General features: G+C 38.2%; 1 protein-coding gene across 2 annotated transcripts in view; it reads right to left on the bottom strand.

The window, feature by feature from the left end:
- The window catches only part of SLC44A5 (solute carrier family 44 member 5), a 67,867-nt gene that overhangs the window by 22,367 nt on the left and 20,897 nt on the right, over window positions 1-24,603 (bottom strand). For both annotated transcript variants that reach the window (XM_058029971.1, XM_058029970.1), the window contains exons 2-9: window positions 15,788-15,836; window positions 14,276-14,349; window positions 12,376-12,460; window positions 8,328-8,412; window positions 5,809-5,937; window positions 4,983-5,043; window positions 3,240-3,363; window positions 2,269-2,352 (exon numbers count right to left, since the gene is read on the bottom strand). In XM_058029971.1, the coding sequence (XP_057885954.1) occupies window positions 2,269-2,352; window positions 3,240-3,363; window positions 4,983-5,043; window positions 5,809-5,937; window positions 8,328-8,412; window positions 12,376-12,460; window positions 14,276-14,349; window positions 15,788-15,836 (691 nt within the window). The remainder of the gene's footprint in view (window positions 1-2,268; window positions 2,353-3,239; window positions 3,364-4,982; window positions 5,044-5,808; window positions 5,938-8,327; window positions 8,413-12,375; window positions 12,461-14,275; window positions 14,350-15,787; window positions 15,837-24,603) is intronic.

Consider the following 24,603-nt stretch of genomic DNA (forward strand, 5'->3'; position numbering starts at 1 on the left):
ACCAGCTGAAAAACTCACTGCCTTTTTCAGGCCACAGTCTAATCTACAGTACAGAAAGTTAAATTGGAGGGATACCTATGTGTGGGGAAGTTGCTGGTTTATGTCCTCCACAGAAAATCCCTGCTTGCAAAGAAACAATGTTAGTAAACAACATTCTAGAAGCTTCCTAGGGAAAAAAAAAAGAATTACATTTAGGAGAAAACCATCAGGAGGTTAGAAGGACATAATTTCTACTCATCACCGCTTCTACTAATCAGAAGAAGAAATGATCAGGGCACTATGATGCATAGAAAGAAACTGTTAAGAGCCTTTCTATGAAGTCCCTAAAGGCATTTACAGTGCCTTTTCTTCATCAAGACAATAATTAATGTAATGTAATGTAATATTTGTTTTCATTTCACTCCTAGAAAGCAAGTCAGAAAGGAAAAAAATTATTGCAAAAGGCTTTTTCACTCCACATGGCTTTCTAAACAATTATGAAGAAAGCAATATGAATTATTAATCCCATTGAACAAATACCCAGCTCAGATGCTTTAAAGAACATTACATGTCTCATTATTTTTAGTAGGTGTTACATGCGAATTTTGTATTAGTACAGACCCAAAAAAATTTAAACCCTCTTCTCGCCTGTGTTCAGTAACTTTTCCTCTGAATGTTCCCAGCTTATTTAGCCAACAACCAAAGCTAAAAAATGTGGCAGCCTGATCATAAAAAAAATCACATCAGCTTATTTAGTTAAACCTTTCTAACTCTGCCTTAAGTCCTATGTCTTTAATGGCTTCCTAGCCTGATATATTTTCCCTTTCTGAATGATTTACTGAAATTCAGAATATATTCCTTAAGAAAAGTTGTAGTTTTGGAGCTCCATCTTGAAAGCAGTAAATTACTTTTATCTAAAGTTATCTTTAGCTATACATGAGTCCTAGTAACACCAAAACTGAGTACGTAGTATCAACTGCCTCCGACAGACTAGTTCCCTTAAACTGAGGCTTGAAGCAGTAGTTCTTTTGAGGCATGCTAAAAACACTACAGCAATTCCATATTTAAATTCTAATCCAGCCTCCCTTCAGTGTCAAGCCTTTGCTGTTAAAAACTTTACCCAACCTCTGGCACTTAAATATATTTGTCCAGAAATCATTTGATCTATGCTATCATTGGGTGAAAAGTGTGATGAAAATTATATCCAACTACTTTGAAGTGGTAACACTTCCTTACAAAAAAATACCATATTTGAAATGTGGAAACTTGCTTCAATATTTAGAATTTCTGTTCAAAACAATGGTCAGTTCTCTGTCCAGTGTGTCCAGTGGTATGTCCTTTGAAAGACTCTGTACCACAAGCCTGATTTCAGTAAGAGAGAGAGACCCAAGCTTGCTGAATATCCATGAGTTTCCTGCTACTAAATATTGTGAGCTGAGTATCAGACTATGAGAAAGCTGCCTTTCCACCAGTGTCTGAACACCTTTTAAAGCTGACAACATGTGTTTCTGAATGGACTACATCTCCACATTATTATCTAAAGTATGTATTAAATGCTGTGGGTTTGCATTCAGGATTGACTAATGTATGCTTAACATGTGCATGTTAAAGGTTCTCACCTGGCAACAAATTCAGTTCCTGTTTAAATAGATCAACACACTGGTCCCTCATAATCAATATTAATGGGCTAGGAGTTCACAAATACTTACATATTTGCTTCAACAAAGAAGCTACTTCTCTTGTTTTGGTGCTGCATTTTAATTAATTGGTGATTAATATTAATTGCAAGATAAAGTTAATACTGTTCAGTAATTGTTCTTGATGTTGCTTTGCCTGCTGCATTGGATTTATGGATTCATATTGAACTTAGGGATTATAATGGGTTTAACTGAATATTGCTTGCACAAATTCAGAAATAATCTGTTTTATATATGTACTAGTGATACTTGGCAAGTGCAACTGGCTTGAAAGTTACTTAATTAAGATTTTTCAGTTTTGGAATTGCTACACACATGGGTGCTGCAACAGAACCCTGTTCCTCCTGATTTTCTGACTGGCAGGACATTAAAAAGCTAATCCAGATCAACTGACACTCTATGTATGTCTGCTGTACTATCCTTACCATCCACAGAACTGTAACTATCTTATTATCATGTGTGATGAAAGGAAGTTACAGTTCATCGAGTTTTAAAGTAGAATATGTACCAAATACATACACAATCTATTTTTTTATTTCCTGCACATTGCAAAATGAGTTTCGAAACACAAAAATACCAAAAAAACCCTTACATTAAAATCCAATACCAAGAAATGGCATAGTCTTCAAAAATTTTCATTCCAACTGATCTTGCATCCAGGACATTATTGATGCCACTGAGAAAAGAAAAATCAAACAAAAGCTTGCTTCAGGTAGAAAAGGAGAATTTATTTAGACAACAAATATGATCAGTGTAAGAATTTGAAATATCTTTGGTAGTGATAAGAGTATACTAAAATTTTTTTACAACTATACTCCAGTTCTGTCACCAAATCAACATCAATCACAGTTACAGCAAAGAAAAATCTATATAAGAATGTCTTTACAAGTCCTGAAAAAAATTAATTAAAAAGGCTTTATTGTCAGAATTGCTTATTATGTCACAAGGCAAGTGTATACTATCAATATCTGCAATGTAGCAAGGGACAAACAGTAGTGACTCTCTAGAGTCTAAAAGCATAGAACCAGAAAACAGGTCAGTGAAGCAACTTGATGGAACTGTTTTTCTATTCTGCAGAATGCTCACCCACATAATAGTTTTCCGAAGAATAGCCCAATACATTATTTTTTACCAGAAGCAGGAGCACTCGGATGAGGTGAGATGCCCAGAGTACTAGGCCAGCCCATGGTAGTGGAAAGGTCATTACAGAGCGGCATAGCCAAGGCCATTCCTGGCTGGCCTGAGTCCTGCAGCATGAGGATTGCATTTGAACCTCAGGTAACTTTCCTTGCAAAACTTATTTTTGCTAGAAAAAACAATAATTATTTAAAAAAATGACTGAGACCGTCAGACTTAGGCTTTTTGCACTTTTTGCTCCTTTCTGCACACCACAGTACTGGATTTCCTTAACGGAACTTTGGAAGTGCTCAGGCACAGAGAAAGCATTTGCTACTGAGTCTAGCTTGGGTACCCTCAGTGATTTGCTACAAGAGATTCTGATTCTTTAAAATTACTAAATTATTGTGCAGAATCCAACAAACACCGAAGAAGGGTAAAACCTACTTTGCAGCTTCCCTGAGATCAGTTACATTTCTTGTTTTCCCTCTTCCATCTTTGAATGTAGTCTGATTTGCCACGGTCAACACACCATTCTTCGTGGAGAAGTCTGGGAAGCATCTCTTCAGAACTATTCAAAATATCAAAACAAAGCCTGCATATTACATCTCATGTCAAGCTCTGCTTTTATCATGTGTGTTTTGCAACATATTTAAATAATTTCAGATTCACAGTCAATTGTTTTTCCACTGATTATATAGCAATATGTTGACTTTGACAAATCTTGGAAGAGCCATTGCATTCAAGATTATGATTTTTATGCTCGGAGGCTTTTTGTCTAAGCTCAGGCATGGTCGGATCATAGATTTCAACTGGAGATTATAGGTCCTACCAAATAACAACAGTACTATACACAGGAGTTTAAGAATTTGTAATAAATGTGGAACTTACTCTCTGTCAGCATCTGGGCAGCTTATAAAAACTGCAGATTCTCAAATATGTCATTTTATGGTAATAATGAGACCAGCCCCCAAGGACAGATTCAACTTGACTGAGCATGAATCATATTAGCCCCAAACCAATATATAACAGCAAGTGTTGTTTTCCTTATATGCCAGATGAGCTCCAGTACCAGGCACTATCACTAGATATTCTTGGAGATGAAGCAATGGAAAAAAGACAGAAAGAGCTGGTTAGAGGGAAGAGGAGATTATAAAAAAGCGAGAAAAGGAGGTGTTTGCATACTCATTTACACTGCCCGGTTCTTTGCTGCAAAACATCCTTGGTTTCATTCCAAAGAGAAGAGCAGGTGAGTCCTCCTTCAGAGGTGTACTTCACATAACTATTCAGTGCTTTCCTTACCAGATTGCAACAAATACTGATGCCAGGGCTCAATATTCAGTCTGATCTATCTTCCCCAGAAAATATTCTGAATAAATTATTAGGCAACATATCTTAACATATCTTTTTCTCTAAACTGTAATCTTTGCTCATTGATATAGTGTAAAAGAATATAAGAGCTTCTTCACAAGTTATTTTATGTCTTTTGGGTCAGTACTTCAGTTTTCATACAATTCAGACTATGTTTAAAAAATTTAATCCGTATCTTCTCCTTTTAATGACATGTTCCTGGTTTACATGATCCCTACTTTAAAGTATGGCAAAAATAAACAGCAATTTCTTCTGTAAGATTCTGGGTCAATACTACACTTGTGCAGCTGAGATGAGCTCTGAGATCAGTGGTTATCCACTCAGAAACACCTGCTGACCACAGTGACATTTTTTGCTCTGGAATTCCTCCATATGTCCTGCATAGCCAGCACTGCACTGAAAGGAGAGCTGCATTGTAACTGGGCTGAAGTATTGTTTGAACTTCAACACATGGCCAGGCCATATGATCCTTCCAACATTTGTAGCATTTTCTTTATGCCAATGGCATCGCTTGCTCTTGTTTTGGAAAGCACAATTTCAGTTGAAGAGCTTTTGCTATCAGTGATGATTCAAGAGCAAGAAAGAGCTCAGCTTGACCTGATCACACGCTGAATATTCCCAGACAACTGTTAGAAAAAATATTAATAAATATTTGTATTTTCAAATTGAATTGATTTATGCTTTAAAACTGAATGAATGTGAATGTCAGATAAACAGCTCCTAGTGATGTTGCCACAAAACACATTTCAGACTGGAGTTGTGCTTTAATATGAATGCTTACAATCTGCTAAGATGTGTATAAGAAGTAGAATCACTCACAAGGCCTGCTTGGAATGATCATCGAAGGACAATCTTCATCGCGTAGGACTTGAGCAATAGACTAAAAAGGGGAAAAATAGGAATGCTGAATAACAGTGTAACAGTATGTTTGTTTTTCACTCAGTCTGAAGAATGCCCCAAACTGGGCTTTGTAGCCTCCTCCCCAAATTTCACTGGTGGAGCTGCAAGATACATTTATATCTAAGTGAGAATCCAAACTGTCATTGTGATTTGGGAAAAGACTGTTCTTTTCTTTTCTTTTCTAGCGACATAAAAGACTTTTGGATCAGCATCTAAGCCAGAACTGACTGGACAATTGTTCCTTGCCTACCCTTTATCTTTTCTCTTAAAAAAAAGTAAGATTTTAATCCAATTAATGTAGCTGAATTGCAAGACATTTTAAAGATGGGAAAAGTAACACAGTACATTTGAGTACAAAATCAGTTATATGAAGGATAGATTAATTTTCTTAGCTAACTTTCCAAGTAGCTATAGATGACTTAAGAGCCTTAAGAATTGGTTTGAGACACTCTACTGCTGTGGGGTACTTAAGTACTAAAGGATACTGCTTGCCACAGTACTGCAACTGAATGAGTAGCTGCAGGTAGTCTTTTAAGCTAACAGCAATCATTTGAAGAGTGGAGGTTTAGTGCACATTCAAGACCTTCAGCCTAGATTAAACAACTGTCAAATCACATAAATGGGACATCTCCTTACATGCTGAAATCAGAATAATTCAAATCTTTGATGCAGCTCAGTAAAATCATGCATATTAAATACTGCTTGAAGAAAAAATGTACTTTATCATCTACAGATACATACACACCTTGCGAGGATTGTTAAAGCCAGGTTTGCAGAACTGTCTGAAGTAATTCCACTGATCTGGTCTATATCTGTAGGAAGCCTGAACATCAATGTAGGTTGCAAACCTGTCTGGGCACTTTGAGACACAAAGCTGCAAGAAAAGAAAAACATAAGTAAAGACACACTCTGTGTAGAGAAGGGTAAGGAAAGTCAGTGTAATGAAAAAGCAAGAAAAATGCCACTGCCTTCATTAATGTTTACTGCTGGATTTAGGAAAGATATGTTCTCCTTTTGATTCCCTAAATGAATACTTCTAGAATTCTTTGATAGAAAATACTTTCAAACTGTGTTCTCCTCTTATCTGGCATATCAAGTCCCTCTCTGTATCTTCTTAGGTTCTACACATTCTGATAGGCAAGAAGAGCTTTCAGTCTGTTGAAAGGAGTATTATTTTTCTGGGCAGCAAGAAAAAACCTCTGAAGTCCTCCTCTATATCTATCATCAGCAGTATACAAGAGCAAGGGGGTGTGACAGCTACTTCTACAGGATACATACAATTTTTTCCTACTACATGTATAAGGGGAACTTTATTTAAAGAAAGTCTCACTAAAATCCAAAGTCTCGGGTACTGTTATTCCATCTTTCTACACAACCTCTTCAGTCAATTACATCTATACAAATATTGTCAAGTTAGGTGTAAATCACTCAAAAGTGACTTTTAACTGTAGACTAAGAAAAGACTTACAAAGCCAGGGTATGCCTATGACAAGTAGTCATGCTCACATGACTCATGGTATAGCCATTATAAGCCAGATTTATGTGAGAAATCAGGTGAGGACTGGGGTTTATTGAATGCATCCACTGAGAAGTTGTGATTTAGATTTAGGATATGGAGAAGTGGCTGCCCCAATGAACAGACTCTGAAGGTTCTGCTGATCCCTGGAATCACACTAAGGACAGACATTCTGACTCCTCAGCATTAAGAATGTGAGGTGGTTTGAATTCAATCTTTACAGCAAGCTTGAGCCTTTTCTAGAAGGCAGTTTGTTTCCAAAGCTGTGCTATCCAAACACCCTTTGCAAAGCTCTGCTGTCCAAGTACCAGAGAGACATCATGCACCAAAACTGTCTTTCATGTCAAGGGCATTCTGTCCTAAGTAATTCGCCAAAAAGAATTTTGGGAAGAGGTCTTGTACTAATCCTTAAAACACAGCAGATACTGCAAGAGGGTCTCTCTATAGGAGTATTTTAGTCCTATGGACTACCCACAGGCCAAGGAACAAAGAAAGAAGAGTTTTGTCCTTGCTGGGACAACAGGTGACTAACAAGTACAGACTTTACTATAAACTGTTTGCTATCTATGAAACAGGCAATGAAATGTGCTGTCTATGGATCCAATGGACTGTATTAACTGTTTTCAAATCCAGCCTTACTCAAGAACTGAAGCTCCTCTCATGTTAGTTCTTGGGGGTTCTTCCTCCTGATATTTATATGTATAGGTCAGGAATGAAGGACCCTGTTTGCAGTTCAAAAGAGGAATCATCAAAAAAAATTTCTTCAGCATTTTTCGAAACGACCAGTCATTTAACCATCTGCAGTAACAAACAGCATTTAAAAACAGCATTCTTAGTTTTGGAGATGTTGCATATTTGAAAATGAACAAAGTAACTACTCTGGTCCCAAAAACTCTCCTTCAACAAGTATTTCACCCAATTTGATTCATGGCCATTGCCAACCTGACCACAGCACCAGCCAAATCCCACATAATGACCTCATATTTCTGAACAGACTGAACTGTTCTAGTGAAAGAGTCTTAAGACTGCAGGGCAACAGTGTCAATGTGTGCATGTGGACAGATGGGGATTCCTGAAGCAAATCTGCAGCTGATGGAGCAAGTTTTCATTCTGACAGCAACCAGCCAGTCTTAAGAGGGTTCTTGCTCTTTCTTGTTAGAAATTTTCATGTTTTATGATCAGGAAAATTGTCTTGCAAGAAAGATCAGGAGGTTAATCTTAACCCACACAAATGCAGTGACTAGGTTTATTTCACAACTTCACGAGGAACCACAACACAACAAACAGAGTGCAAATTGTGACATAAGGGAGGAATAAGCTTTCAAAATCTTCACTTTTGAAAGAGACATAGGCTCCAATCACACCCAGATAATCCTGTCAATGGCAATATGCACAGTTTCTTGAACATGTTCAGCTCCTTAGGTATAAATCAGTATTTTCTGCATGCACTGAATACTACTGGATAGCTGCTGTGATGAATTCATAAATAAAAAATTGTTGTGTTCAAGTCAGCGGACTTTTTTTGTCTACTCTTATCCAAAATATACAATCTTGTGCATTTCCACTTCATTTTTCTGACCGTCATACACTACAGAGAGTGTGCTTGCTACAAGTAATTTATAAAACAACCATGTTGTATTTTGAAGGAAATGAACAACAATTTTTAAATCTAAACAAATACATGTCTAATTTTTAAGCACCATGATTAAGATGCAGGGAAAATATTTTATCTCTACATTTTCACTCACCTGTGTTGTAGGGCACTGTAGGTTTATTAACACTACGGGGCTGGCACATTTCAGGATGTTGAAGTAAAACAAAATGGTCTTGTTCCTATGGAAATGGATATAAGATAATAATCACCATAAATATAGGTGCTTATACATCCTACCATTCCAAAATTTGTAGTATACATTGATATTTAAGTTTTATTACTGTGAACATCCATATTGCAAATACAAGACAAAAAAAATCCCAAGTAGACCTTGAATGTTTTACATCAAGACATCTATGAAACCAGAAGTAGTTGCTCTAAAGAATGATAATTTTGACACGTTTTTATCTGCAGCATGATTTTAAGCTGAAACAATCTGTGTAGCTGTAGTCCTGCCTTGAGAGGCTGAGGTTTGTAGAATAACCCTGCAAAAACATCATAGTCTCTGCGCCACCAACATCCTGCATATGAAGTGCATGCAAACGCACCATCAGCAAATGCTTCACTGTAAAAGTGTAAAAGCTGCCTAATTTTTGTTGATCAGAAGGTGGCACCAAAACCAATCAGAAACTTTTTATGGTTGGAAACCAAAAGCAGTTGTCCAGAAAACAGAATATAATATCATCTACTAATAACAAGATAATAACTAATAACATCTACTGACAAGATCCCCCTTGATATAAATAAGGGTCAGTCTGTCAGTCCTGCATATTTGACATCTACTGGAACTTGGAGCCTTGTGGCAGCTGTCACTTAAGTCTGGATTTGTTGGAAACTTACGACCCCAAGATCTCTTGATTTTAAGACTTGGGTTTTGAAGACAGCAAAATGTCATGTTAGACTTCGCTACATCAGAAAATTATCAGATAGCTCTAGTGAAGATAATATGGCAGTAGACCTGCCCTTTTTAAACAAAACTTCAAAGCCAGTTAGTCTGGGTTACGCAGTGCCCCTGCATATGCACCCCAAGAAATGGTGCATATGCTTCCCTATGGACTATGAAGGGCCACCAAGTTGATCAGAGAGATGGAGCACTTCTTCCATGAGGAAGGGCTGAGAGAATTGGGATTCTTCAGCCTGGAGAAGAGAAGGCTTCAGGGGTGTCCTAACTGTGGCTTTCCCTGAAGGGAGCCTACAAAACATTTAACCTGAAGGGACTCTATAAAAAATAGGGAGTTGCTACTTACAAAGGCCTGGAGAGATGGGGCAACAGGGGATGCTTCCAACTGACAGAGAGTAGGTTCATATAGAATATTGGGAAGAAATTCTTGGCTGTGAGGGTAGTGAGGCCGTGACACAGGTTGCCCAGAGAAGCTGTGGCTGCCCCATCCCTGGAAGTGTTCAAGGACAGGCTGAACAGGGAAACCTGGTCTAGTGGAAGGTGTCCCTGGCTGCGGAATGAGGGTTGGAATGAGCTTTGAAGTCCCTTCCAACTCAGGCTATTCTATGCTTCTGTGATGTGCAGGAGACTCCACAAAGCAGTGTTTGAGCCCCCACTGACCTTCACCATGGCACTGCAGCACAGTGGGAGCTCTGTCTTGTGAGCAGAATGGCAATGTTAACAATGAAGAGTGCTTGGGCTAACAAGGCTGCCCCTCTTCTATCTGTCCTGGTTCAACATCAGTCCTGCTTCTACATCTCATTGTATCCCCCAGACTGGGACACATCTTCTGTTTTCCCACCAGCATGTGACTCCCACCAATTGCTAAACAGGGCTATACCATCAAAGACACTATTTAGCACCACTGCACATTCAAACTCCATTTAAAACTGGGATCAACTCAACTGCCTGACATTTTTTACAATGTTAACTTGTTTTCACTGAGGTACATTCATTCTGCTATGCACTGTTTAAGAAAAGACACATTCTGGCAAAACTAATTCACCACCACTAGTTGCTCTTTCTTTGAATTAGTAGAATACAATTTTGGACTGAAATGCCATCATTCTTCAATAGTTTCTTGATAGTATTTATGATCTGTGAGCTGCTCAAAACCATTAATTAATTCTTTTTTTTTCTTAGCCCACTTGCTGGTATTGACAACAGAAAAGAAAGTTTAAATATATACATAACACATGAAAACACACACCAAGAATTAGATCTGTATTCTGTATAATGAAACTGTGTTGTATTCCATTAGTACATTATGCTCTGTAGAACGCAAAACTAGTTCAGAGATTACACGTCAACTAATGGATAGATTACAGGAAGACATGAAGAGGTCTAACAGAAGAATTTCATGATGATACAAAAATAATTCATTTGACTGCATGGCATTCTATGGAGTTCAAATGGGTTTTTTCACAAGCCGTGAATGTTGGCTTTGTTTCTAACTTGCCTTTTCTACTCCTCAGTGAGATTACTGACAATACTTGTTACAAGGACAAGATTCAAAACACAAAGATTGTGATTACTTTCCAAGAAAAATGTCTCAGACTAAACCCTTGGAGACTTCAGAATACCACAGCTCTGGCTGAGCCTTTCACACTGCTTACTTTCAGGAGATCTGAAAAACAGTGGTATTGACAAAAGCTTCACAAGCACATCCTCAGCCCCATTCCGGGGACTAGAGGGACTCTTTCAGAGGAGTATCCTGGCCTACTGCCATAAACACACTTGCTTTTCTGGTAGGTTGTATTATGTGTATTATTTATATCTTTATAAGAATCTCCTCAATGTACCAAATAAATGCCAAAATGCAGTCTCAGTAGCTGTATTATTTGCCAGCAATCCTATATAGGGAGGGTCACTTGTAAATACAAACCGAAAATCACAGTGTAAGAAATAACTAAAGGGAAGACTCAAGTAACATACAGAAAGATGGAATGGGAATGAATGGTAAGAATCAGAGAGAAACACCTGGCTCCACATCACACAGGATATTGAAGCTGTGTGTCTGAGACTCCCAAAGTCATTTGTCCTCTACTTCCTACTGGTGACAGAGGGGACAAGGACAAGTTGCCAGCATAGTAGGGAGCATAGAAACGTTGCAGTGAGGGGAACACACACGCCACTACAACTTTTTCCTCCTTGTTTTTCCTCTTCAGGAAGTTTGACTCTCCAACAATTGCTATGAAGAATAGTCTTGAGTGTCGAACAGGTTTTCTTTCACTAGCCTGTTTCCCCTGTAAAAAAAACTTGAGAGGATATATAGGCCTAGCTCTATTTCTGTTCTAGTCTCTATTTCCTGCTCCTCCCCTTCTGAACTGCTCTTTGGACAGTGGCTTGCAAATTTTTTTCCACAGAAAACTAAATGGAGAAAGAAAGAAGCAGCAAAGGATTGTTATCAAACACTAGCATAGCATCCAGCTTCTTGACAGTGACAAGGGCATAAGGCATGCCTAAAACTTACCTTTTGAAAGGAAGACGGTGGGTGAAGAAGCAAACCTTTTTAAAATTCTGTTTCATAAACCATTCAGATTTTTAAAGAAAACATAGATGCAACACCTTTCTTCCCTGAGCAACTACTTTCATGTGTAATTACTCTGTTGGTATCAACTAACTAATTAAACTCTTACAATTCAAAATCTAAAATGACAAAAACAGAGACAAGTAAATAGAGCCATTTAGTTCTATTTTCCTCCTGTTTTCCAAGGAGGATGTAGTTACGGCTGCTCATCTCCCAGACTACTCAGTCTCTACCGGCACAGGAAAAAAAACAAGAACCTTTCACTACAGACTTTTATGTTATTTGGTGCATATTGACAAAAACTATAGACCAGGCTAAAATGCCTTAAGACTTCTTTTATCCCAAGGTGGATGAAGAATTACACAACAGGTTATGAATTACCCAAACTTGGGCAGTTAGAAGCTGTGCCAGCTAGTCACCTTCTATGCAACTGCTGACACAATCTTTAAGTTATATTGATACCTTACAAAAAATATTCTCTAAATTACACAAACAACTGCCTTACAGTAATAATTTGGATCTGGAATTGCACTGGGAAACTAATACATTTCTGAGCTTTATTTGGAATAAACACAGAAAGAGTGTCACTGTCTATTTGACAGAGACTTGAAACCTCACATCTTTTTCACAGTGCACAACTAAGAAAGGCATGTGAATGGATTTAGTACTCACTCATTGAGGGTATCTCTCTGACCACAGAACTGCCCATAGCTGTCAGTTGGATAAATCACTTTCCTGGGGTCCCCGTGCACCCAAGCTGCAAAATACACAATACCTCTTAAGATACTAGTCAACTGTTCATAGTTAATGATTAAAATTAGCTAGTATGAAAATGTATCACTTGTAAAGTACCATTTTACACTTTGTAGATCAACACTGAAGAGTACTGATTAGTAGATTTCCTAATGAAATATGAAAATGCAAAGCACAGTAAGTTCTACTAAGATATGGATTAAACTGTAAGAAAGCAATCCAATGCTCCAAGTCCCTTCCAGTCTGACCTTGACCACTTCCAGAGATGGGGCAGCCACAGCTTCTCTGGGCAACCAGGGCCAGGACCTCACCACCCTCACAGGGAAAAATTTCTTCCTAATCTCTAACCTAACTCTGCCTTCTGTTAGTTTACAAGCGATTTCTCTGTGCCCTGTCACTCCTGTCCTTGCGCAAAGTCCCTCTCCAGCTCTCTTGGACACCATTTAGGCACTGGAAGGAGCTCTAAGATCTCTCAGAACCTTCCCTTCTCCACACTGAACAACTCAACTTGTCAGCCTGCCTCCACAGCAGAGGAATTCCAGTCCTCAGAGCACTCCTCCTCTGAACTCACTCCACTATGTCAATGTCCTTCCTGTGCTGGGGGCCCAGAGCCAGATGCAGGAGTGCAGACGGGGTCTGACAAGAGCGGCAGAATCCCCTCCTTTGACCTGCTGACCACACTTCTTTCAACACAGCCCAGGATACATTTGGCTTTCTGGGCTGCAAGTGTACATGGCTGGCTCATGCCCAAACCTTATCAATCTGCACTGACAATTCCTTCTCAGGGCTCCTCTCAACCCAAATTGTTTTTCTCTAGCTTCCGCTACCTGAAATTTTCCATCACAGTTACTTTGTTATTGCAAACTTTCCAAACCGTGTCATTTTTTTTAAACACACCTAATTTTGAGTGGGGTTTTTTATCAGTAAACACATGGCTTTGAACTTCTCCCTAATTACCTGCACAAAAGCAGCTCTTCAGAGAAAGACCTTGGGGCCCTGGGGGACAACAAGCTTTCTCTGAGCCAGCAGTTAAACCTCAGGGCCAAGAGGGTGATGGGATCCTGCCGTGCTTCAGGAAGAGCATTTCCAGCAGGTCAGGGAGGGATCTCTGCTCTGCCTCTCTGCATAATCCTGTGAAGCATCTCTGGAGTGCTTGCTCTGGGCTCATTGGGACAAGGGGAACGTGGAGCTCCTGCAGCGGGGTCAGAGGAGGCCGCAGAGCTGAGCGAGGGCCTGGAGCATCTCTATGCCCAGGAAAGGCTGAGGGATCTGGGGCTGTTCAGCCTAGAGAGAAGCCCCAGCTGAGAGGGCCCTCAGCCCTGTCTGTCAGTATCTGCAGGGCGGGGGCAGAGCATGAACCCGGCCCTGCTCCGGGACCCAGCCATGGCACCAGAGAAACGGGCAGGGACTGAGCCCAGGAAGCTCCATCTGAAGATGAGGAAGAACTTCTTCCCTGTGCAGTGACTGTGCACTTGAACAGATTGCCCAAACAGGGTGTGGAGTCTCCTTCACAGGGGATATTCCAGAACCATCTGGACACAATCCTGCACCATACGCTCTGAGATGACCCTTCTGAGCGAGGATGTTGGACCAGATGACCCACTGTGGTCCCTTACAGCCTCACCCAGTCTATGTTTCTGTGAATTACAATAGATACTGAATGTTAATTCATTACTTGCTTCTGTGAAAGGCATCACTTATTGATTGGAAAGCTTTGCACTAATATTAGCAAAAGGGACATTTCAATAAAAAATTCCAACATTCACAAAGCTGCTTCCCATCTATATGAAAAGGCATTACTATACCTCTATTTACTTACCCACAACTCCTAATGCAATGTAACCCAGAATGACAACTATGAAGATCACACAGCAAATAATATCTGTGCAGTGCCTAGGGGCAAGAAACACTTTTTAAAAATAAGGTCTTTAATATGACCCTTCAAAACCACTGATTGTCATATGGTATTTTAACATCTGAGTAAGATATCTGCACGAGCACTTTGCAGAAATTTTAGTCACAAACTCACGTTTGAGGTGTAAAGTCCTGTTTTTGCAGCAAGACCAGCAAATAAACGTGTATGCTTTTTTTGCTGCAGACAACGGAACATATTGAAGAACAGATGTTGAAACAAGTAATACCTTACAACACTGAACCCATGAGATCACTTACCATACAAGTGATGATATAAGTGGCAAGACATACTACAGGATATCTGCCTCAGAATTCATTTTTAGAATCTGCCATTCTTTCGGTTTTCCAATCCATGTTTCCTCTTACACAGAAACATTTTTAACATAAAAGAGATAAAGGGAACAGATTTTTTAAACAACTGGAGAACTTGAAATGTGTTTCCAAGTGTGGACACTTCTTTAGAGAGTAACAGCTCTATAATCTCACTGAAATAAACTTTTGGTGAGGTCGAGATGGTACAGGATCCAGGGTCAATATGATAGTAACCTAAAATAGGACAACTGCTCAAAATTGAAGGTGCAATGCTAAAACAATGCTTCTTATTTCCCCATCCTCCATTCAGAAGCAGTTCTGACACCACTCAAGCTTGGCTTGATACACTGGCAATAACATAAAGATACTTCACAAATTAGGACAAACTCCCTAAATAAGTATTTCTATTTATTTCTAAAATTATTAGCTTTCAGAGACGAAGAAGTACATCCTGCATAGACAAGGATAGCGTGTTTGTGTTCAAATGATAGTATGACAAGTCTGTAGTGTGCTTCTCTGTCATAAATTTTCTCCTGAGAATGGTAAAACTGAAGTAACTTGTGGTTCTCTAATTTGTTCTTCTCAGTAACAGCACTAAATGCTGGTTTAGAACTTAGCTCTCTACATCTGGAAAAACACTGAAAAATTGCCCATGATTAAAAGTTGGACTTGATGATCTGGGAGGTATTTTTCAACCTTAATGATTCCGTGATTTCCTTAGATGCTTTCTGAGCAATTTCACTCTGCTTGTAAACTAATGAACCTTCTAAGTGGTGACATGCTTTCATGTGCATTTCATAAAACTAAGTGAAGTCAAGCCAGATTGTTCTGTTAGGCGGCTCTGTCACAAAGAGGTGTATCAGAACTACAACACATGTTAGATGGCAGATACTAGCCAGTGCAAGGCACACAGACTTGGCATTCAAACTAAAACGACTTAAGAGCACACAGCTTAATACTCCCTAGTAATCATCCATCCTCAAGGGTAGAAAAGATGGTGGTCTGGATTTAGAAGACTTGCAGAATCAAATTCACAAGTTTTGCTAAAAAAATTTTTAACTCCTGTTCACCAAAAGAATTTAACAGAGTGGGTTATGATATTTACCTGTTATGAATAGGTCCTCTGAACTTCGGGTCAAATTTCCTTGGTTCACCTGCATTTAAAATAAAACAGTATAAAAGCATGTCCTTATTTAAAATAAAATCTGTCCAGAAGGGGATGTTAACATCAGCCTTTGAAGAGCATCTTCCATATATTAATATTTAATCATTTTTTTTAAAATCATTTCATATGGGCAATACCAGTAATTCACCAATAAAATTACCTAGGTTTTGTATATGAGATTAAAGCTTTTTTTCTTCCAACTTAAAAATATTGAGGGCCTCACATTCACCATGTAATAAGTTACCTTTAATGTACATCCTATCACTATGCCTATGCACAGGCTCACAATGTATTTGAGAGACAAGGATTATGCCTCCCAGTCACATGCTAAGTGTGTCTGACAGCAAGTAAATGAACCCACCTCTCTGCAGTTACAGGCTAAGAGCTTCTGATTTTCCTCCAGAATCACAGAATGTTAAAGGGTTACAAGAAACCTTACATATAATCTAGTCCCAACACCTCCTGCCATGGGCAGGGACACCTCCTCCTAGACCAGGTCACTCAGAGCCCCATCCAACCTGCCCTTGAACACTGCAAGGGTTGGGGCATCCACAGTGTCCATGGGCAATCTGTTTTTCATGTGGCTATCCTGGTTAGCACAGTTCCAACTGATTCACTCAACACATTAAAAAACCCCTATATTAAAAACCCAGCAAATACTAACCCACCAACCGGTGCTTCTCATGGGGACCTGAATAAGAGAAATTAAAGTACAATCTCACTTGGTAAAGAGTAATAAATAATTACAGTCAAATCAAAATTTTCAAGATTGGGTTACTGTATGAAGAGAAACAAGCAGCTTTTCATTCAGCAGACCAGAATTTGGATTTTTCCTTTTGAAGCTAGCTATTCAGCTTTAAGGGACTTTTTCCTTACAAAGTTCAGTGATTGTGAAGATTTAGTGAACAAAATTCTATGCAATGAAAAATTACTCCTTCATTCAACTGTCAAAGCTACAACACAAATTACTGCTTCAGAGTGCTTTTTCACTGCTTTCTTAAGGATTTCCTCATCTGAATATCCCTGGTATTACACAGTGCTACCAGCCTAAATTTCCTCCCCGGGGCCCCAAAGAAAAATACTTATTTTTGTCAATTAGAGGACAAGTCAGCAATTTCTCAAAAGCAGAATTTGCTTATTAACTACATGCCAGACTTTGTTCTTGGTTTGTATCAGAAAAACCTTATCAAAACACACACACACAGCAGTACAATAAACACAGCAGTTAATAAAATCCTATTTGTCCTTCATCTGAGGTACTCAGATCCACCTTAGCAAGCTCCTGCAACAAAAATATCTTAATACAGAAGAGACCAAAAAAATTAAAACTTTAGAAAAGTGATGTATGACCGCAATGCTGGGGAGTGGAATAAGCTATGCTGTGATGCATGGTCAGGAAAGCAAAAGTACCATACACAATACCTAATGTTGGGCAAACACCTGTATATTGAATGAACAATTTTGAACAGAAATTCCTACAAAACAAGTATTTCTACTACAAAATAATTCACCACCAGAACAAAACCATATGTAACATCACACCCCACAGACAGGTTCTGGCTTTAAGGCACACTGAAGCTGAACTTCTGTTCTTTGCTCTTACAGGATCTGTTGGGCACATAAGAACAGCCACACCAGATCACACAAAAAAATCCACCAAATCCACACCCTGAATGTTATAAGGGGCCATATCTGAGGAGGAATGCAACACCAAGGCAAACACTGTAGTACTTCCCCAACACTGATATCACAGAGACTTCCACCTGCATTTTTCTTAACTAAAAGTACTGACTTTGCATTTAATAGCTCTGAGTGAATTTCTTTTTCATTCATTGAAAAATTGAGATTCAAGGAATCTCTATTTACCTTGCATATACTTTAACAATCTGCAATGCTCTACATCACAGAGTACTACAAGTCAATCAAACATTGAAGTACTACCTCCTTTTATCTGTTTTAAGCTTGCAATCAATCAGTTTATTACTGTACTGTGTAACACGGCAGCATGTTATGCTAACAAAAATGTTACAAATTATTATACTCAAATGTCCTGGTCTGCTCACATGTTTCTTGGACATAAGCCATTTCATAGTTTTGGTCATGCTTATATTCCTTTTCTTACCCTTTACAGTGCTACTACATACCACTAGAAAAGGAGGGGCCAGAATGGCACAGGATATTCACCACGAACATTGGATGTGATTTATATAATCCCATAATGACTCTTTCTATCTGACTTCAGTCCAGTCCTAACAATTCTAACAGTCTACTTGCTTTTATGGGCAAACATTTTATTGAGTCACCCATTAAGGCTCCAAGCTCTCACTCTTGAATTTTAGTAGTTAGCTCAATCCCAGTACTGGAGGAGCCTAATCTCCAAAGTTATTCAATGTTCTCCTTAAAAATTAGAACAATTAAGTAGAATGAACATTTTGAAACTGTGCAGGTGACAAGTGTTAAAATACTTCTGGAGCCAGAGGTATTTATCAAAAAGGATTTTTATAAACAACACTTCAAAGTGAATTTTGTAAAGTAACAAGTTGTAAAGGCAAACTCTATCCAGGAATCCATAAGGAACAACTGATTTCAAAAACACTGTTGAGAAGACTCCTAAAGGATTACAGCACACTACAAAGAGAGAATGAGTCAGTCAAGCAATGTCTGCAAAAAAAGCAACACACTTTCAAGATGTACGGACATGATTGAAAAAGTCACTATTCCTTGTGCTTGGGGGCATGTGAGGCCTCAAACGAGTAACTATTTCTAGATCATGGCACTGATCTAGAAATAGTCATTTCTATTCTAGCTATAGAATAGAAATATTCTAGATATACAGTATCTTCTTGTATATTCAGAAGATACAAACAAATTTTTAGAGAGAGTAGTGGGACTTATTAGAAAGAAGATACTAGGAGGTTTACAGAAAGCAGTAAATGAATGCAACTTCAATGCCTGTGATTAAGCAAAGGAGCACAAAATAACAGTCTTCAATCACCATGCAAAATTTACAATGATCAGTAGTTCTGTTTCCTCTACCAGTTAGATAAGCTAACCTCAGTTGCAGCAAGGATGGTTTAGATTAGGCATTAGAAAAATTTTCAGGACACAATCATATACTGAATCACACACTGGAATTTTCACCACACTAAGTTTTTAAGAAAGGATTATAGAAATATCACTTGAAAACAGGAAAATGTAACATCTCAGCACACAGAGAACCAAATGGATCTAATAAATAAGAGAATAAAAACAAAGCACTACAGGAAGGGAGATCTAATTCAAATGGAGACTCTCATCTCCAACAAGCCAGAAGACAGATGCTGAGAAATAGAAGTAACAGCCACTAACAGCTGTAAAATTATTGCAGTACTGCAAGTTCCTTCCAAGAACTGTTCCTCACACCAGCAGTCTCTATGCTTATGGTGGCACAGTGTTGGGCAACATGGCTCAAACCACCTCCTCTGTCACTGAGCTCTTGGTATAAATTCATTACAGAATATGGTAAGAAACAGTAACAACATTCTAAGTTCAAAATACACTTGAATTCACTGTCAGAATTAGTCTGGATCCCTGGAACACTTGTTACAGCTGATCACAACTGTGATCAGTTTCATGGAACAGAAAAAAAAGAAAAATGCCATCTGTTTAATCTAAGTTTTCTAGCTTAATTCTAAATTAATTCAAATTCTCTACTTTATTACTACTATTCTTTAAAAATTCAGAATATGTTTTGGGGGGGTGAGGTGGGAATTATTTATGTTTCTAGTATCTACATTGCTTCTGGTAAAAGCAAACCACCTCCCCAGCTATAAAAGCCCAAATATATTTAGAAAGCAAATTCCAAGTTTTAGGAGTTTGGTAGGCATAAGGAAGAAAGAAGTGGTGAGGGGAGACTTACACCTTTCGCTTAGATTAAAAACTGGGATTATATTTTTTCTTTGCAGATGAGACAGATCTATTTTACAGGCTGCCTTATAATATGAAACTTGTGTATGTTGAAGTAAAATACCATTACCAGAAATAACTGACAAGGTATTTACAAATTCTGACTCCAAATAGCATATTAAGTTAATTGTTACACTTTATCACTGCAATAATTTTAAAGAGCAACTCTAAATTACTTACCTAAAGTAAAAATCTACAATATACACATGTAAAACTTACCTTTGATGTACAATTTAAATAAACTAGCAAATGACATGTGTGAAAAAATTACAATATTGCTAATAATTGAAGAAGTTACAGGAAACCATTTGAATCTGCATTCAAGCCCATTTAAGTCCATTGAAATTACACAGTTGAAATATGTAAGATTTAGATCAGGTGTTTTGAATTGTTCTAAGAAAGCAAGTAAATTACCATGTTTTCCATAGTAGTTTTCTTCATCTCTGTCCATGTTACTGTACCTGGATCAGTTGAGAAGCTGTCTGTATGAGATACCAACTGTGTACTTCTGTGTTGCTAGCTAGCACACTTAACCCAGCAAGCCGAGATACACAAAAATACTATTTAAATAGATTTAAAAATAAAGGTGATTGTCAAGGACTTCTCCAACTAGAACAGAAATTCACAAAGTAGGCAGGCCTTTCTCTGAATAGAGAGTTATCACTCAGTGCCTTGTCAACCTACCCAAGCCAGTCAGTAAAAAGAGGAATGACTCTTATCAGCTTGTACTAACCTACACTGCACACGCAGAAAGGGAAACACCTGCACCTTCCTGCATATGGAAGTGAATATAACCCCAAAAAAATCCTGATGATTTGCTAACTGAAAATAAGGTAAAACACTCTTGGCTACATTTCTGTAGCCTGTGCTACTGTGACAGTAAATAGTCTTTACATGCAACAGATGGCCACATCTTTCTTCCTCTATACATATGACTAGCACTCCAAAGCTCAAGTCATATAAGTCTAAAATGTAAACTGTCTTTTGTATACTGCATTTCCAGTCTTGTCAAGTGGAAATCTATCTGTAGAAGTAGTCATAATTTACTAAATTATTTCTTACTAGTATGTACTTTTTGTATTTCTGCACAGCACAAAAGTGCAGAACAGAAGAGGTAACGCTAGAAGGTCTCAGCATTGTTACTTTGATACTGTAATGTTTTAATAGTGAAACGAAGTACAAGGCATTGTACTCAGTGTGTGAATCAGAAAGCCTGAGGCAATCTCTCCTTTGAAGCCACAAAGGAACAGAATCTATATGTGGTGATCCTGACCAGAATGAAATTTCCATTCTCTGTGGAATATGATTAAAACACCAATTGTAGAATTTTGCAATGAAAAATGTGTACGCTTGCATATGCACTCCTGTGATACTGTACAAGACACGGCTGAACTGCAAGCTGGAACGACAAAAACAACACTTTTAAGTCAGCCCTGTCACTGCATAGTACGCAATGACAAAGAAGAATAATCTCATATGATGTTTAACCAATGATGCCTGTGATATGAAGTCAAAGCCCATTTTGTTATTAGAGAACTTAGCAGCAATGTTCTAATGTTTACCAAATCAGAAATTTAGTATAACCAGTATCAGGCAACCAAACATTGAAAATGTAGACTGATCTCCTGCAAAATATTAACTGTTGACTGAACCCTGGTACTTAACTACCTCCCAAGACCTCCTGTCATTCTTAGGCATATAGGAAAAAAAAAAGAAATACATGAGGCCAAATGACTGATTTTACTGTGCTTCCATTCAAGTTTGCACCTCTGTGAAAAGCTGCTTCTCGAAATCTCAATATAGTAAAGGAACAGAAGGCACTGAACAGACAGTGCTAAGCAAAAATGCACACTAACTAACCTGCATCTGGTCAGCAATATATTACTCAACTTCAATAAACTGCTATTTCTGGTTTGATAACTATTAATTTCTTCAGGTTTCTTCCTGGTGTTTGGTCAACAATTACACATGCCAGTGACTAGAATTGGTACAGCTTCTAAAGAAAATAGTGTTTTTATTACCAAGTCGTTGGATCTGCATGCATAGGCACTGCTCCCCTCTACTGGAGCACATCAGTCAGTTCAAGTAATTCAAAATATTGCTAGAAAAGGCCTCAGCAATGGTAAGGCCTCCGCATACTCAAGCTGCTAATTGAATGTTCAAAGATGCAAGCGCACAAAATAACAAATTAGGCTGCTACCAAATGCACAGGGTGTAGCAGGATTGAAAGAGGTTCATCCCAGTTATGTTTCTTTAAAAAAATCACATTAAGATTTTGATTCTTCTGATGTGTTCTCAGGAGGATAATAAATCCCAACACAAGTTCCTGCAAAACTGATCTATCCCTTTCAGAGGCAGAAACTTCTTGAACATATATAAAAGCCTAAAATTTTCAAAGTTTACAGTCTTAATTTTGCAAAGAATCCAAATAAATATTTGAAATGTACTGCTGTTTAGTGGTAGTCAATTTAATTATACTTAGAAGATTTTTTAAGGCAAACTTAAGATACATTTTAAGCCCCATGAATATTCCTTATGCAGACAGCCTAATAATCCTAGTAATGTAAAATAATGCATTATTACTCTATGATACACATGTTGAAGCATCCTAATAAGACAAAAGATTGACATTAACACAAAAACATCTGTTTCAGTAAGTCTTGTACCTGGTTTACTGGCATGCTGGGGCTTTTTTCCTCTTTGAAAGAAAGATTCAGGTATAACATCATGTGTTGCATATAGGAAAGACCTTATAAAATAAGGGCCTTGTTACCTTTGTAAAATCATGGCTCAGGCCTGCTACTTTGGCTAAGAAAAAAAAGACTATGGGAAAATGACTCAGCTGAATTGGAGGTAGATAATTTATATAACCATTACATGTTCACATCATGGTTTATAGTGGTCGGTAGGATTGTTTGTTACGTTTGAAAACTATGTAACTGATAATGGGTTAACTGCTTAAAAAGACCTGCTTTTTGCAATTAAGAGACTCTCCTTCGCACCTGCCTGGGGACTGTGCATCGCTTTGCTTCAGACCATCATGCACACATAAATTGCAACTATAAGAAAAACACACTTATGATTCCTCTCCTGTGTAATAAATCATCCTAAATGGTAGCTGCCTTTGAAATATCTTTTATGTGCCAGTATAAGTTTCTGGACTGCCATTATGCTACGGATACTGACTCATGACTTGCAAAAAATGGAAGGGTGAAGAGAGGAGTGGTAGATGAGATAAACAAGTCACCTCATCACTTAGCTGTCCTTTTCTTTACAAAGCTGCAAAGACAGAGATCTCAACGTACAAGTCAGTTTCCACCTGCAGTCCAAATTTCAAAAGTGACTGTTGCTGACTTACAGTGAAGCTGAGGGCATTCAGCACTGCTCACAAACCAAGTGCCATTGCTGCAAGTCTTACCAAAGGACAGAATAAAGGAAGAGGGGGTAAAAACACAACACAGTGAAAGGCAAGAGTTTACGGTTTCAAGCAGACCAAACTACTATGAACTAGTTAGTTTTACCCATCATTCAGATTCCTTTGTTTCCCAAGAAGTCCAGGGCATGTGCACAACATAAAGAGAATTGGCCAGGAATCCTGAGGTCAGTGATTGTTCAGTGGAGAAAGCTGACCGTTTTTCTACTGTGGGTCAAAAACCAAGCACTAATTCAAACTCTAAGAATAAAATTATTATCATTGCAGTCTCCTAATTAGCCAGGTAGCCGAAAAAGTATGACGTCATAGCCTCAAGACAAAGTGAATGACAACACGTCGTACTCCCAGATGACTATCAGTCCAAAGATTGTGCAATAATTTTTCCTGAAGGTGACTGTACAATTAACATGCTGTCCATGTTCACTTAACATTAGAAAAAACATGACCAGCATGATATAATCTCATGTCAAAGGCCCACATTTAACATTCTCCTAATATTAGTGACAGCACAGGCTATTAGGCTGGTATTGAAACATACCAGTTGTCAAACAATTACTCTCAGAAAGGGGACTGAAAATGTATACCATTAATGTATTACAAGCAAATTATCAATGAACTGCTATTCTACCATGCGATCAAAAACATCAATAGCTAGTGGAACTTTTACAGCTCTCTGAACAACAAACAAAATATGCTCAGCAGTTTGGGTCACACAGCGCTTCATTACAGTTCCCATTTCAATGTGCTTATTAGCTGTTCCCTCAAATTCTTCTTTGGAGCTGAAATTGTCTGTCCTTTCTTTCCCCAGCTTCCATTTCTTATTCTTGTTCTGCGGCTAATGCAGCAACAAGTTTCATGGAATATCCAAGCAAAGACACAGCTACCAAAATACTTCTGAAATGGTGTGATGTGTGGGAAGAGTATTTCTCTGCAAACTCAACTATCCTGCAAGACATTTTTTTCAAAGTGAGGTTGGGCCCAGGAGACTGGGTGAACTCTAGAACAAAGCAAGTTCTGTCTGTTAGTTATGTTTGATGCAACTGTTTTGTTAAATATTTCCTTTTCCCCACGCTTTGACATATTAATCCAGTTAGAAAGGGCTCAATCTTGGAACACACTCTCATGCTTTAGCAAAAACAGCACCTAAAATACAGCCTTGACAATGCTTTACCCAGAAAAAGGAGTGTTTTGAAATAATCAGATGCTTTCTACCAAGGATCAGAAAATGCCACTTTTCTGTTTCTAGTTTGCTTTACTCCAGCTGATCTAGAATGACAGATGGCAGTTAATGATATTTTCTCCTAGCAGTCTCTAACCCCAAATGGTTTATACCATAACATATCATTGTAACTTTTTCTAGTTATTCTTATGCAGTAAA

This window comes from Melospiza georgiana, chromosome 9 (genome assembly GCF_028018845.1).
Source record: "Melospiza georgiana isolate bMelGeo1 chromosome 9, bMelGeo1.pri, whole genome shotgun sequence".
NCBI lineage: Eukaryota > Metazoa > Chordata > Aves > Passeriformes > Passerellidae > Melospiza > Melospiza georgiana.